Source organism: Harpia harpyja, chromosome 5, assembly GCF_026419915.1.
Source record: "Harpia harpyja isolate bHarHar1 chromosome 5, bHarHar1 primary haplotype, whole genome shotgun sequence".
NCBI lineage: Eukaryota > Metazoa > Chordata > Aves > Accipitriformes > Accipitridae > Harpia > Harpia harpyja.
The window spans coordinates 58,218,818-58,233,425 of record NC_068944.1 but is presented as its reverse complement, the minus strand read 5'-3'; the positions used below and the strand labels follow the sequence as shown (position 1 = coordinate 58,233,425).

The following is a 14,608-nucleotide window of genomic DNA, read 5'->3' as shown; positions in this document are numbered from 1 at the left end:
CGCCCTTCGCAGCAGAGCCCTAATAGCTGGAGCTGATCGTCTTTCCAGCTCCCCTGGAGCCTGAGGAGCCACCATGGGATTAGATTGATGAACTTGTTCTCTGGGCTTGATAAATGAGGCCCCAGACATTTACAAACCTCACTCAGCACTTAAGATCTCAGGCCAAGCTCTGTATTGCCCATATTTTGGTGGTGCAAAGTAGATCTGCTGCATCTGGAAAAGGACAAATTTTGCTACTGGCTATGTGATACTACAACATCATTAGAAAAGGAGCTATAGCTGAACAGAGAAGAAAGTTCAGCAAAATGTTAGTCTTTCAAATAAAACTCTGATTTTTAGGACCTAGTAACAGTCAGTATTTTCTTCGGACTAGAATATGCTATTTTTATATACTCACAAACACTTACATTGTGTATATATATATGTACAAATATATATACTTGCTATACTTGCAATTTTTTTATACATTTAGGTATTCACACATACTGTACTAACTACACTTACTAAAAATATTGATGGTTTTTTCTATTCAAAACATTCGAAACCACACTTTCACAGAATGCAGTTAATTTGGCTGGTAATGAAACAACTAGAAATACCTTTTATTTCCATCATTCTTGAAAATTTACAGGCTACTTCTCTCAAGCATATCCAGACAGAAAGGGACCTGATGTTTGGAATTTCGATCATTCCATCACACTGTACGGAAGTGAGCAGCAAGCAGCCACTGTTTTCACTGAAACCACAGCTCCATTCCTTTACTGGAAGTCATTTTTTTTATTTTAATGAAGATAGACAATAATTTCAAATCTTGTTATTGTTATTGTGATATGGTATCTTGGTGTGCACTTTTATTACCACAAACAAATTTTGATACCACCAAGATGTGAATTTTCTCTTCACACCAGAATTTTCTCTACAGCACACTTTATTCCAAACAACTGCCCGCTATTGCCTCCACAAGTCTTATGGAAAGCATCCGTTGATGTTTTCATAATCATATGTCATTTGTATGCCCAGACAGTACCTCCGGACAACGTGCTGAGCGCAACACAAGTGCTACCACAGCTCCACAGGCAACAGCATCACGGTGCTTTTCTCCACTATCGATGTACACTAAGGCTAACTACCCTTAGGCAGGCATAGCTTTATGTGTAATTGCCCCAAAGAAACCCAGGAGTATCCAGGACATTTTATTTTCTAGTGGTCAAAGACAGAACACAAGCCTCCAGGTCTTTCAGTTCACTGCCCACTGTAACTACCAAATTCTTGGCCTAACAATGCAAATGTCTTCGTAGACACAAGCAACTTCATAGCTTTATGTTCCACCCAAATGATGGAGCTAGAATTTCCCACACTTGTTCTGTGAATGTGAAACTACTGAAAAAAGTGTCAACATTTTAGAAACTGAATTTTATTTCAGAGTAAAAAAAGTGGTGTTCTTTAACAAGAACAAAGTTATTTCAAAAACTGCTGAATATTTAAATCTGACATTTTATATCTGCTTAGTCTAAAATAATACATGTTTCATAAATAAGAATTGTACTATAAAAAGCATGAATTTTAAAAATTTCCTTAGATGACAACATTGATGTTACATTCCTCATCTTAAACATGGGTGTTGAACTTGTGCCTGTAAGGTATTTCAGTGTAGTGAGCTACATGAATGACCTTAAATGGAGCTAAATCAATTATTTCTCTCACCCGGAGCTTTTAAATAAGGCTACATCCCATTCTGAAAGTTGCATTATAAACTCAGCAAAATCTGTAACAGCAAAATAAGTATTTGAGTCTTAAAGCCTATGGCACAGAGAAGATTAGACTAGATGACCATAGTCTAGCAGCATAAGAATATGTTGCTACTGCACAGTTTATTGCAATGGTTCTCTCTAAACAGCTTATCAGTGCAATATGTGCTCCAGTACACATTGTCTTCTCTCTGCTTTTCCCCACATCCTAAAATGGAAGAGCCTGGCACTTGCAAATGGTGTCTCCCTCTGCTTCCGCTGCCTGGGAGGCCCCAAACCAGCTTTTCTTGCCCTTTTTCTGTCCTGGGCTCCTGACCTTGCCTCATCTCTTCCACTGGGCTGTCCCCTCACTCTGCTCTCAGCAGCTCCCCAGCAATGTGCCCCAGGGTACACTCCCACTTTGAGAAGGACCCCCCTACTGAAATGAAGCTTGCTGAAATAGGACAGATGATAGTTTATTAAATTTTCTGCCAGGGAACTGAGTTAGTTTAATGAGAATGATTGGTAATATCTACTACTTAATTACAATAGTATTAGGGTAAATTCTGCTTAATGAAGATGCTTATAGCAAGCACCAAGTAACTTAATTATTTAAAAAGACCTTTCAAAGTGACCAGTGGTAGTTTTAAACAAGTGTTAAAGTTCTGCTGTTTTGATAAACAGGTGTCCAAATGAACAATGGGTATCTGCAGTCTTAAAAAAGTGCTGTAGCCAAGGAAAAGAAGTTAAAAAACAAAAGCAATTTTATGTGAAAATCCCCTATTGACATAATACTACATTCTGGAAATCACCAATTCAGAAATAAAGAAATAAAAAAGGAACAACGTAATTTCAATCCTGTCTTCCTGTGAACATGTGTTTTGGTTTATTAAACAAACCATATTTGTATGTCCCTTAAAAATTTAATATCTTAAAATTAAGGCTATGATAATGCCATGCAGTACTAATACCAGTGTACTGACAGCATTTAGAGAGAGGTGCACAATCAATGTGCTCCCTTTTCATGGACCATGTTGCTTTGCTTCATCACTTATTCATATTCTGGAAACTAATTCCGCAAGCTGGAAACAAATGCTTTCGGCCTTTTTCAAAACTGGGTGTTTATTCAGAGTGTTACCACATCTTGCTATATTAGTAACATGTTTTAAGTTAACTCTGTTGTGTAAGTGTAAATAAAGGAGCAGAAATAACTTTTTTGGAAAGAAAAGAAGCGTCTAAACTACAATTATTCACAGAATTTTCAAAAAAAATTTCTTCTGTCATTGCATTCCCCTCAACTACATGTCTATATAAACGGGAGAGCACTTTATAAAAGGTGAGTCAACGTGAGGAGATGTGTTCTCAAAGACCATTGTGGATGGCCGTGTGGATGTGCACATCATCTTGGCCTATCTCCGTGCTTTTTGTTTCAGTCTGTATGAAGTGGCTAACCCTGATGCTTGCACAGCGCATCAGCCCATCGCTGTAAGTAAGTGTGACACAATGGGCTGTCCATTAATGTGCTACTTTAACGTCCGCTCATGTTTGGGACAGAAGGAAGTGGTTTTAAGCTAGCTTTAAACATGAAGAGCCTGACAGTAACAGCAGTAAAAATGAGAAAGAAATGCTTTTCTAGTCACTTGAGGTACTTAAACATTGTATAACATAGTATAACATAGATTAGAATCAAGGTTCATTACTCAATACGCTATTTTTGGTAATTAAATATAAAAATGGCTCTGTGATAATAAGAACCCAAATCCCCATTTGCAGGTAAATATCTAAAGATAAAAACTGCCTTATCCCTTTCTGTGTTTGAACAAGAGAACCAGAGACTACAGCCTGACTACAGACAGACTACCGTCTGTCTCGGTGGCTGTACAGCACCTCCAACCAAAGTGCCCGGAAAACCCTCGCACTGCAACTCTGAAGATTAAAAGTTGCTGGCTACTACAGATACGAGGTTTTTGACCCAAAGTGACCAGCCACAGATTAGCGAGCGAGTAACTTAACTGCATTTTGAACCTTGGCTCCTCAGCCCCTCACACGCTACCCAGTCAAATGGTTTCATGGGGATATCTTCCAGAAGTGTCACTTTGGCGCTGAACCTCCCAGATCCCATTAATTGGTCCCTGCTGCATCCAACTGCTCGCCTGGCCCAACCCTGCACACTTTCCTCCCGCGGATTCCCTTCACAGCCACGTTGAATCCTCTTTTCCTTATCAGGCTGATACAGGCCTGCCCCGCGCGCTCCTCCCTGCGACAAGACGATGAGAACGGGGGGCAGGATCCAGCTGCTCATTGTTTCGCTTTGCAAAACCCTGCCATCGGCACAGATTAACACCAAAAACTAGATGGCGGCAGCCAAGGGAAAAGGCCTTTCAGAATGCCTCCACACGACCACCAGAGCGATGGCGCGAGACGCTGCTCAACACCCGTCGTGGGCTACGTGGTTCTGTGCCGCTTTTGTTTCCAAGGGCCTCATTCCCATCAACTTGTACCCTCAGACAGGAAAAACATTTATGGCTGGGAAAAAGCAAGCAAATGGCTTCTTCTTAAACAAGCCGCTAGTGCCTTGAATTTAGAGCTGCTTACACACAGCAGCTACTCGTTCAGTGGTTTGCATGGCCAGCCTAGAGGGGTCTTCTGCTCTTCTCACCTGCCTGTTCACATTAGACTTGACATTTGCGCAAATCCACTTTCCCGTTAAAGACTGGTATCACAAGCTAGGAGTTTCACGCTTCGAAATATATTCCTACCTACTTGTAGGTACCCACGAACTACTGAATTTCCTGTGACACAGCAAGGCGCAAAGTTGGAGCCTTCCTGGTAAAACTAGTGATTAAATCATGTTGCCTTCCTTGTAGAGCTGAGTTCTCACCAAATATAGATAGAAAGCAGTATTGTACAAAACTCTTCATGTGTCTGTTTTTCAAAATGGTAACATTATATTAAATCTCAAAACAGAATCTGGAAACACGTAGGTGATCTCTTTTTACTACAAAACAAGAGAACAAGCTCTTATTTTAGAAGTACACTTTCTAGGCTTGAAAAGATACTCCTGTGCATTTCATTTTCTTGGGACTACCAACTATTATGGAACAGTTGATGGAAAGTGGAAGAAGTGGAAGGAAATGGAAGGCAATAACCTCTATGCCCAATTATGCAGATGGATACAAACTATGCATGCATCTGAGAGCAGGAGAATTTTGCCAGTTTGGCAAAATTACAGGAACAGATCATTAAAGGTATCTAAATAGGAGATCTATCACTCTAAATATAATAAAAGTATCTAAATAGATATCTATAAATATTTAATAATGATATCAGGAGTTCTTAAGTTCAGATTGAAATGGGAATTAAATGCCTAGACAAGTTTTAATATCTGAGACTCACTCTTTGTTGTTAAAAACAACATTCTTAAGACTTCTGGTGGCTGCATGCAGATTGTTTCATCAACAGTAACAGTAATGCAACGGGGTACATTATTTCATAAGGGGTCTTGATCACTCTGTGTAATTCATGACTATTGGCTAACTCCTAGATGAGAACAATTAAGAACTTTATTAGTCATTGAGCTATTTCAAGTCTAGCATTAGAGTTTGAGTATTCCGCAGTCCTGATATGGATGTTGCTTTATTGTATCTCCTGACAGTGCTGCAGCACTGCTGATGAAGTCAACAGCTGCTATTCCTATTGCAATTGCGAACAGCACTTACTTAGATCATTTTTGTTCAAGGTACCGAACCTTCCACTACTCTGAGATGTATATTGGTAATATACTTCAAGACAAAAACTTGAAAGATCTAAAAAGTATTTGACATCTGGCATGGTGACTCAATTAATTATGCTGAATTCATTAGCTTAATCTGTCTCCTGAGCCAACAGCAGTGAGATTGTATTCAGCAACACAGTACTGCTTGAAATAAGAAGCACTTCAACAGGATTTTACGTGTACAGGCTGTATACAGTGCAGAGTACAAGGGTAGTAAGTACGCTGTAACTGTTATAGCTAGGTAATGAATCCTGTGAGGCAGTGTCACATTGCTAACACTGAACAGTAAAGTCAGGTAAGATACTTGTAGTCAGCTACAAACATATTTTCCAATAAAAAGACCAGCTGCAAAAATTGTGATATTTACTCACCCGAGGTTCCATGAATTTTTCTTTCCTTTCCTCTCTATACCAAAAATTCACATTAAAGCTCTTTTCCAAAAATTATTTGATGTTTATAACAGTGCAATGATTGAAGTTCTCATTCAGAAATGAACTAAACCTGCTATCAGCTGCTGATGTGAAGGTTTGATTGAATTCTAGGGAGATGAGGCTTTACCCAAGTGAGCTTTTCAAAACAGATATAAATAACTTAAGTAAACAAATGCAACTGCCCTTATGAACAACAGAAAGCATTTACACTAGTGAGAAAAGTAATCAAATGTGTCAAGCAAACAGAAAAATCATAAATAAACCAGAATCGTTTCAAGGGGGAAAAAAAAGATAAAAAGAAAAATATGTAGAAGCTGGCACTGAGTTTGTGTTGCTTAAACAGTAAATTAAAGTTCTATCAAAAGGTTTACATTTCTTCACACAGCATTTTAAAGTAACAAATGTAGGATTACAGGAAACATCTGATATTTGGGGAAAAGAAACAATACTTAGAATCACAGAATAATTCAGGTTGGAAAGGACCTTTGGAGGTCATCCAGTCCAAAGTCCTGCTCAAAGTTAGGCAAACTTCAAAGTCAGATCCATCTTAGAAGTTAACTCAGATTAGTCAGGATCATACCCAGTTCAGTTTTGACTACCTCAAAGGATGGAGTTGCTCAGGAGACAAAATGATATTGCTGAAGATGACAATTCTGTTTACAGGAACTTTTTCAGATTTCCAAATGTACTTATATTAGTAGGCAAAACAAAAATAAAATCTTTCAAGTGTTAGCTAAAATACACTTTATGGTTTTTAATTTGACAAGAAACAAAGGAGTATCTTTCCAGTTTAGTGAGAAAAAAGTCCTGAAGATTTTCATCCCACATCTCTCTGAACTAGGTTGAGAAAGTTGTTCCATCCCATTACAAGCACCAAACTAAAAAGTCAGCTCTGCTCAATGCTTAATTATAAGTTCATTAAAACCAAAATATCTTAGCTAAATGTTTTTGTTACAGCAAAAATGGTATTTGCTTAAATTCACAAAGTAATAACAGACCTTAATATATGCCTGTGCTACCAAAGGAGAAGCAAGCTCCTGCTAGAAGGATTGTGGTTGCTCTGCATCTCCTTCAGAAAACAAAAATGAGACAATATGATCAACTGCTGACATACTGCAAATTCATCCTAAGAATATCTGATAATGGTAACTTTTGTAGTGAACGGTCAATCAACATCATCTCCCATACTCAAGCACTATCTTCAAGTCTTACATACCTGAGGAAGTGGTACAAGTGGACAGGGCAATAGGGACAACACAAAGCTAGAATTTTTCCTACGGTATTATATGGACTGACTTTGAGCTACACCAGGACTAAGGTTTCTGTTGCATGAAAGTTGATGAAAGTAGTAATAGTGGAATCTTAGAAAATTATTTGAATTATTGGTAGTTGTTGCAAATGACATTTTATGAAAAACATTCAGAGAATACTGATAGACCAAGAATAAAATAGATGAAAAAATAAAAATGAAATGGATGGAAAAAATGGGGAGAGGTATTCAAATTGTCCAGTTTCCTCTTTCTAACAATAAGACACACTGAGTGTCCGGTACTTTTGAAAATCCATCCTTTATTTGGGTGCCTGAATGGGAAATCTGTTCTGGGTTGGGAATACTGAACTCTAGGAAACTTAGACCAAGTTTCCATGCCACTTTCTGTAACATCTTGTTAGCACCTTTTGATTAGTAAATTATGCTAATCAGTCTACAAAATATCAAAATCTTAAATGGCTACTATGTACTCAGAATAACACTTCACTATGATTTTAATATGCATATTTACAGAAAGTAACATGCATACTATCCAGCAAGCCTTTAGAAAGAGAACTCCAATATATAGGCATAGGTTCCCCAGGGAGGAGTTAAAGACTATCAGTTCCCCCCTTTTTCTCCCACGTCCACAACCCCCCTCTCTCACACTGTCCCAGATGGTACTTCAGCAACTCAGCACTCCTCACTCTCTTCAGGTCCTCCAAGGGCAGGACAATACCCCCAAGACTGGGAAGCTCAGCTTCTCCATTTACCGGCACAGATATATCTACCCCAAATGTATGTAATACCCTTCTGTGAAACAGTTGCACAGGCCTTTAAGCTAATACATTAATGCAAAGTCTGTAATAGCAAACAGTGATCAAGCTGAACATAATGGTCTTTCAGAAGTATCCCACAGGGCAATGCATTTCCAAGTTTGTCTAAACCCTTCTTCTAGAGATTTCAGTTGCTTTTTTTCAATATAGGGTCACCTTTCCATGTATTCTCAGAAAATTAATCTGAACTATATACAAATAATATTGAAGCTCAGAGTTAAAACCGATACAAACAAAAATGAAATGAAGACCTAGGAATGACATGATTTTCAGTGCACTGAACTGAGACCAGGAAAGCATTACCTTTAAGTAATATGGCCCACATACTTTCTGCAATCAGAATAAAAACCAAGGCTAACTGAGAATATATCATATGATATAGGTGCCTTTTGATACCTTTCAAAATAATTTTAAGCTGATGGAAGATCTTGCTATGTTCAGTAACATTAACTTTTAGGCAAATTTAATTAATTTTATCCTAAAAATAATGTAGCTATTTCTTTTCTATACCATCCATTAATATAAATTAAGTATTGAGCAATTAATGCTATGAAAAATTTTAAAAAAGCCACTAAAAAAATCACATATTACTACTGAAATGCAACTGCTTGCTTCAGCAAATAAGGAAGTGACGTTTCCCGGCTGTAAAATAACAAGTTAAATACTATTAACCTGTGCTCCAAATAACTTTATGTGGACGGTTGCCATAGATGAACTAATTGGAAAAGAGCCAAATACCACTGTCCGTGAAAGCTAACAATGCCTGTTTTCAAATGCTCCGGCTGAGTAATAATTCAGGCTATTCCCTAAAGACCAACACACAATATAACGAAGCAAAGCGTCTCGGAGCATCAACATACCAAGGTGTTATTATTCAGATCCATCTTCCCAGCAAAAGGCCCCCATGTTGTTCCAACCGGAAGCTGCTGCCGGCTCTGAATCTTGCGCTCCCCGTCTTTCTGGACCACCTCCAACTCTCCTGCAAACAAAGAAAACAAGCAGTGTTGAGAGTACTTTCACTTGTGCCTTGACAACAACCACCTCTGCCTTTGTGCTGGCTTTATACGCACAATGTTCTGAGGGCCCATATAATGAGAATTAATTATGCTTGTCTGAAAAACAACTGATCTTGTCATCCTGCAAAAGAAAAACAACCCTTTTTCCCTTATAATTATATTCAAATTCGGTTTAGAAAGTCCCGTTCCTTTCTTGCATCTTTTCACACGCATTAGAGATTGAAGGCATTTTTATTCAGAATAGTGGATACATAAAAGTTCTTAAGAAATGCTGAGGATGGGGGAGATGACAGCTGGAAGGAATAGCATCCGCACCTGGTGCATTAAACTCCTTGGTGCATTTTGCTGTCACAGGACCACATTCTGAAGCAATCAGCTACTAAAAAGTTGAGAGACATACCACACAGTGATATAAATCCACAAGACTCTACTAATTTTGAAGAAACTACTAAAAACATTTACTACAATTAAAAAAAGGATTTTGAACTGAGTGAGGTTTTACAGGCAGTAACGTTTCAGAATTAGACCCCAAACAATTTTAGCTTAAGGTTTTAACACAAAATATGTAAAAGCAATGGGGAGGCGGTATGGTTAATTTTTTTTTCTTTTTAGTGTGTCCCAATTTGTAATTTTTCTTAAAAGCAAATTTTATTTTTGAAAGTAAGGACTTCAAAATTAACACTTAAAAGTGAAATTGATACTTTAGCTCACTTCTTTAACTTTTCTGGGTTTTTCCAGTGAAAAGAGAAAGAATAATACACAATTGATCATCACTGTGGGAAGAAAAATAAAAATTTTTTTCAGTTCATTTCAGGATTAAAAAAATACTCTGGACAGCCCTTTTTTGAAAGCAGTCTCTTCAATAAGCCTATTCTTCTATGAACAAATGTTTCAGTTAAAACTGTAGCAACAGTTTTGTTTATATACACAATTTCTAACGTTCTTTTCTAAAACAATTCAACTAAATTCTGGTTCCAAACTTTAAGAGGGTTAAAATGGAACAAGGAGGAGGGGCTCATCTGTGCTTTTCTTGTTAGACATTTAACTGAATTTTTACATGGTGTTGCACTGCCAAGCTTTGGCCTTCCTGAAGGTAGGCAAAAAATCTGTCAGTGTTCTCACGAGCGGCAGAGCTCACCTCGACTTTGCTGTAGCCATGATTTCGCCCGAGCTGTTTTCCCTGCCTGCTAAAGCCCCTTCCTCCCTTTCCATACCAACCAGATGCAACACAAACTCCTGCCTTTTGCATCAGCACGTCCCTTCTCAACAACTCTACCCCCAGTCAAGACGGTGCTTTTCCACAAACAGGGTAAAGTCCAAGTGTGCAAGAAGTCAATTCGTCCCAGATTAAAACTGGCAGTTGTTGTGAAATGAACCTTGGGACGGAGGAAGTGAGTAACTCCTCCTGGCTTACAGGCAGTCTCCACAGACTTCCCCGAGCTAACCATTCCCATGGATGCCTGGACTTACGTTACAGCCAGGCTGCAAAGTTTTTCCTTGTCTGCAGGGGTTAATCTCGACTTTTTTCCAAAGAGAAGACTTGGCTCCAGCTTCCATATTCAAGCACAGAAATCTTAATTTCACCTCTGAGTGTTGCAGATTACAAAACTACTCTACGTAAAATTGTGCATCAGATCCTTCCTGCAAACTGGAACAAATCTAGGAAATAGAGCTGTATCAGTTTACAAAAGCTTCTATGTATGCCGGTGAGTCCTCATCGTGACAGTGCTATGACATTTTAAAAGGCAGTATGTGAGCAGGAAAGCTTATGGATTAATTATATCTAATTTAGACATGTGTTATATATGCATCCAAACAACAACAAAAAAAAGGCATTTTTTTCCCTCTCACAGTCACATTGTTACAAATTGTATTAACATTAAAAAATCTTTTTATATGTTAATTATGGAAGAAAGAAATCTTTCTGGTATTGCAAGGTAACATGTTGATCACTTAGGCATACTGCAGCATTTTCTCTCTACATGAGAGATGAAAACTGTAGCATTTGCTTGCTTTTACACACTAAAAAACAGCCATGTCTATGGACATGTCACATTTAACTGATACCAGACGAATCATGAGAATCTTTGAAAACCCTTTTAAAAAATAATTCAGCCTCCCTTTCTGCCACTGACATTTTTCATTTGAAAAGGGTTCAGACACAGTCAAACAGTGACTCCTTATCTGTACCTGTGGATTTACAAGCAGGCCTGTCTTTTAATGGATTAAGAACGACAAACTTAGGGCAGATCATCCAGTGATATCCAAAAACCTACCTAAGTTTTAAGGCACATATCATTACACTTTATATTTTAAGTAAAATTAATAACGTGACTCTTGTACCTGCTATGTAGTTCAGGTTTGAGTCAAACATGAAACCAAGCAATTATCTTCCAAAACTGTTTTTTTTTTTTCCTCCAGTTGATAATTAATTAAGCTAATATGGATTCTTTCTCTCTTTTATTCTCTTTCGTTACAGTCTCAAGTTGTAGTTTGGGCAATACATTTCAATATGTATGAATACATTGAAATGTACTACGGATGGGGTAACATCATGCTGAATTGTACTGAAGCTGCTGTATTTTCCCCTCCACTCAGAACACCACGACAGAGCAGCACACTGCAGACAGGGTTACACAACATTTTGCTGCATAACCTTCCCATTTCCCTTGATCATAGTTCTCCAAAAAAGATACATTTCTCTCTGGTCACCATGACCAGCAGCCATTTTAACACTATGGGTGAATGTTAGAGTTGGGAAGGATAATCTGCTTGTATGTTTTGGCAAACACAGACATTTTGGCTACGCTTGTACAAAGTGCAGCACATTACAATCTGATTCTTGGCAAAGATTTTTTTTTTCACTGAAAACCTTTGTTTCTTTAGGGGTAAAAATTAACACCAAGAGAGCTGTAAGCTAAAAAAGCACTGTACATCAGGGTCTACAAGCATCTGCTAAGATTATTTTTTTTTTCCTACCAGAGCCTGCATCTTTTGTAAAATCCCTGTATACATTCCTTTGTCAGCCCTAAGCAGGAAGGCCAGGGGCTGGTACAAGGGTTTGTAGAAGAAAGATTACAAATGTCACCATTAAAAATCCTCTCCTGAATTCCCCTGACCCTGGAGTAAGGAGCCTGCAACTTTCCTGCATTCATTTACAACATTTTCATCCTCTGAAAACTTCCTATTTATTTGGCGAATGGTCTCAAAACTGTGGTAACAGAGGGGCCCAGTCTCCCGCTGGCGAGAACAGGGCTGTCCCCCACTCCCTGCTGGCTTCCCACGAGGACACTGGTTGAAGTGGTGCCATACCTGTGGCCCCAAGAAACTTGTGACCTCAAGGGAGCCTGCTGGAAAAAGAGAACCCCACCCTGTGACTCTTAATTAAAAGAGTTTGAAAAATGTGTCAGCAAGACAAGATTTTCCCCTTCAGCCTTAGAAGAAGCTCAGATGTAAGTCAGAAGTGCTCTCTGCAGCTACCGTCCCCTGCACAACTGCTCAGCATTTTCACAGATTACATCAGGAAAAGGAAGAGGAGCAGAGATTTTATTGCTGTATCACCACTTGCAGTAAGAAGTGTAAAGACTCAGCTGGTACTGATTCTTCACAGGTGCCTGGCCATGGAGATCCCAACGAGCGGGGAGAAAAGGAAAGGATGAAAGACTGCTGCAGCTTCCTTTAATCTGCACTCCAGCCCAAAGGAAGCAGAAAATTCTGTGCCAAACACTGTTAGGAATTTCTAGTGACCAGCAACTGCAACAGACCACCTCAGTACTGAACACTGAACATAACGCTCCTTCACGTAACAGCAAATTATAATATACAGAATTCATACACACCCCGGGGATTCATCGTTCCTATGGCAAAGTTGAGAAGCAGTTGTATTTTGCTGGTTTCATCCTAGACTTGTCAACCATGCAACTGACAAGGATAGCAAGAAGTGTAACAGAAGCAGCACTAAGTAGAGAGGAAGTGATGCTCTGCTTTTAGTTTTTGCAAATTAGGTAAAAAAAATTACTTAAGAGACATTCCATTTAGTGATATTTACCTCCCTTTTCCTTCTTATGGAGCACAGAAAATTGGAATTTTTTTCCAGCTTGTTCTTCAGGAACACACTTATTTCCAGCTTGTTGAGTAAGTTTATACAAAATATTTGAGACACATAGTATGGGCTAATCAATTTTGGTAAAAGATAATGCTGTTAGTGCTGTGGGCTGTTTCTCTTATCTTGTTGATGTAGCATACTTTTAAAGTCTGTGATTACTCAAAGACTTATGATAGCTGCACTGTAAAAGAAGCCCCAAGTCATGACTCACTAGTACAGCTACAAAACATCCCATGGCTTTTAAGATACTAGGCCACCTTGGTGGATACCAAATCAGAATGAAAGGACTCAGTTTAGGATTCTTTTCTTACATATACATGTTGTTTTAGGAATGCCACGTAGGGCTTGCATAAAACAGAAGGTAGAGAGGTCAGTTTAGCTTTGTCTTCTTTTACAGCAAAATCAGAATCATTTATCAAAACTCCACAAAACATGTAGTGTACACAGGAACCCAACAACAGCTTTTGGCCCTTAATAGGATTTGACCGGTTCAAATACCACAAGAATTCAAGTATAAATAGTATTTGTGAACAAAATAATGCTGGCTTTCATTCCATTCTGGAATAAGAAAAAAAGGAGTGTATGTCTGAAGGTGAATGAGGAACAGCATTTTGGGGAAGAAAAAGTGAACTACTTTGTTCAGAAGTAAGTGCATCCAGATTTAAAAATGTTTAACATTTCTAAGCAAGTCACTGATAGCTTTGGCAGTAGGGTTTTTTGTATCAGGAATAGCTTTCTAAGTGGAGTCAGTTAAAAAGAATGAGTAAGCTCTTCCTCCGCTATAATTAAGAGATTGCTTATTTGCCATCATGGGGCTCTACCAATTTCCACTAGCAAATGGCTCCTTCTTTGCATATTTCCAGTGCACAGCCACCTGGCTCTCTAATGAATATTTTTGCATGGCAGAGAAATCGTGTATGTTGTAGTTTCAAAAGGACTGCTCTGAAGTCAGAGCGAGCAAGTTAAAAACATTCTCAGAAGTTCCTAAGTGCTGCCCAGCCCAGAGCCCAAGATCTGCCTGCCATCCTGTATGCACGGGAAGAATCTGCAATTAATATTTGACTGGTGATTACCTCCATTACAACAAACTAATATGTGTACGTTTGCACACAGCAGTTCACTGACAGCAGAGAACTATCCCATTTCCACTTCTGTGATTCTTAACAAGGTAGCTCCAATATTAAATGCTCACTTGCTTGGCAGACATAAACTGCATTATTGAGATACCTCCTCTAAATTCTCCTCCCTCAATTTTCAAGTCTCTGAGACATAACACACACTAAACTACAGTTTTGAACATAAACTTGAAATACGACATTCTCTATTCAAGTACTCCAGTCAAACCCTGATAAATCAGGCTGGCCATGCAGTGATCTTATCCTTTCTGACTCTTTAATAAATCGAACCTTGTAAGTTCACGCTGTTGGAAGTTGTCACTAAATGAAATTGTGACCTTATCCGATGCGTGA

At 38.6% G+C, this 14,608-nt stretch overlaps 1 protein-coding gene across 2 annotated transcripts in view; it reads right to left on the bottom strand.

The window, feature by feature from the left end:
- ZFPM2 (zinc finger protein, FOG family member 2) overlaps nt 1-14,608 on the bottom strand; it is a 323,709-nt gene that overhangs the window by 152,805 nt on the left and 156,296 nt on the right. For both annotated transcript variants that reach the window (XM_052788292.1, XM_052788290.1), the window contains one exon: nt 8,879-8,997. In XM_052788292.1, coding sequence (XP_052644252.1) covers nt 8,879-8,997 — 119 coding nt within the window. The remainder of the gene's footprint in view (nt 1-8,878; nt 8,998-14,608) is intronic.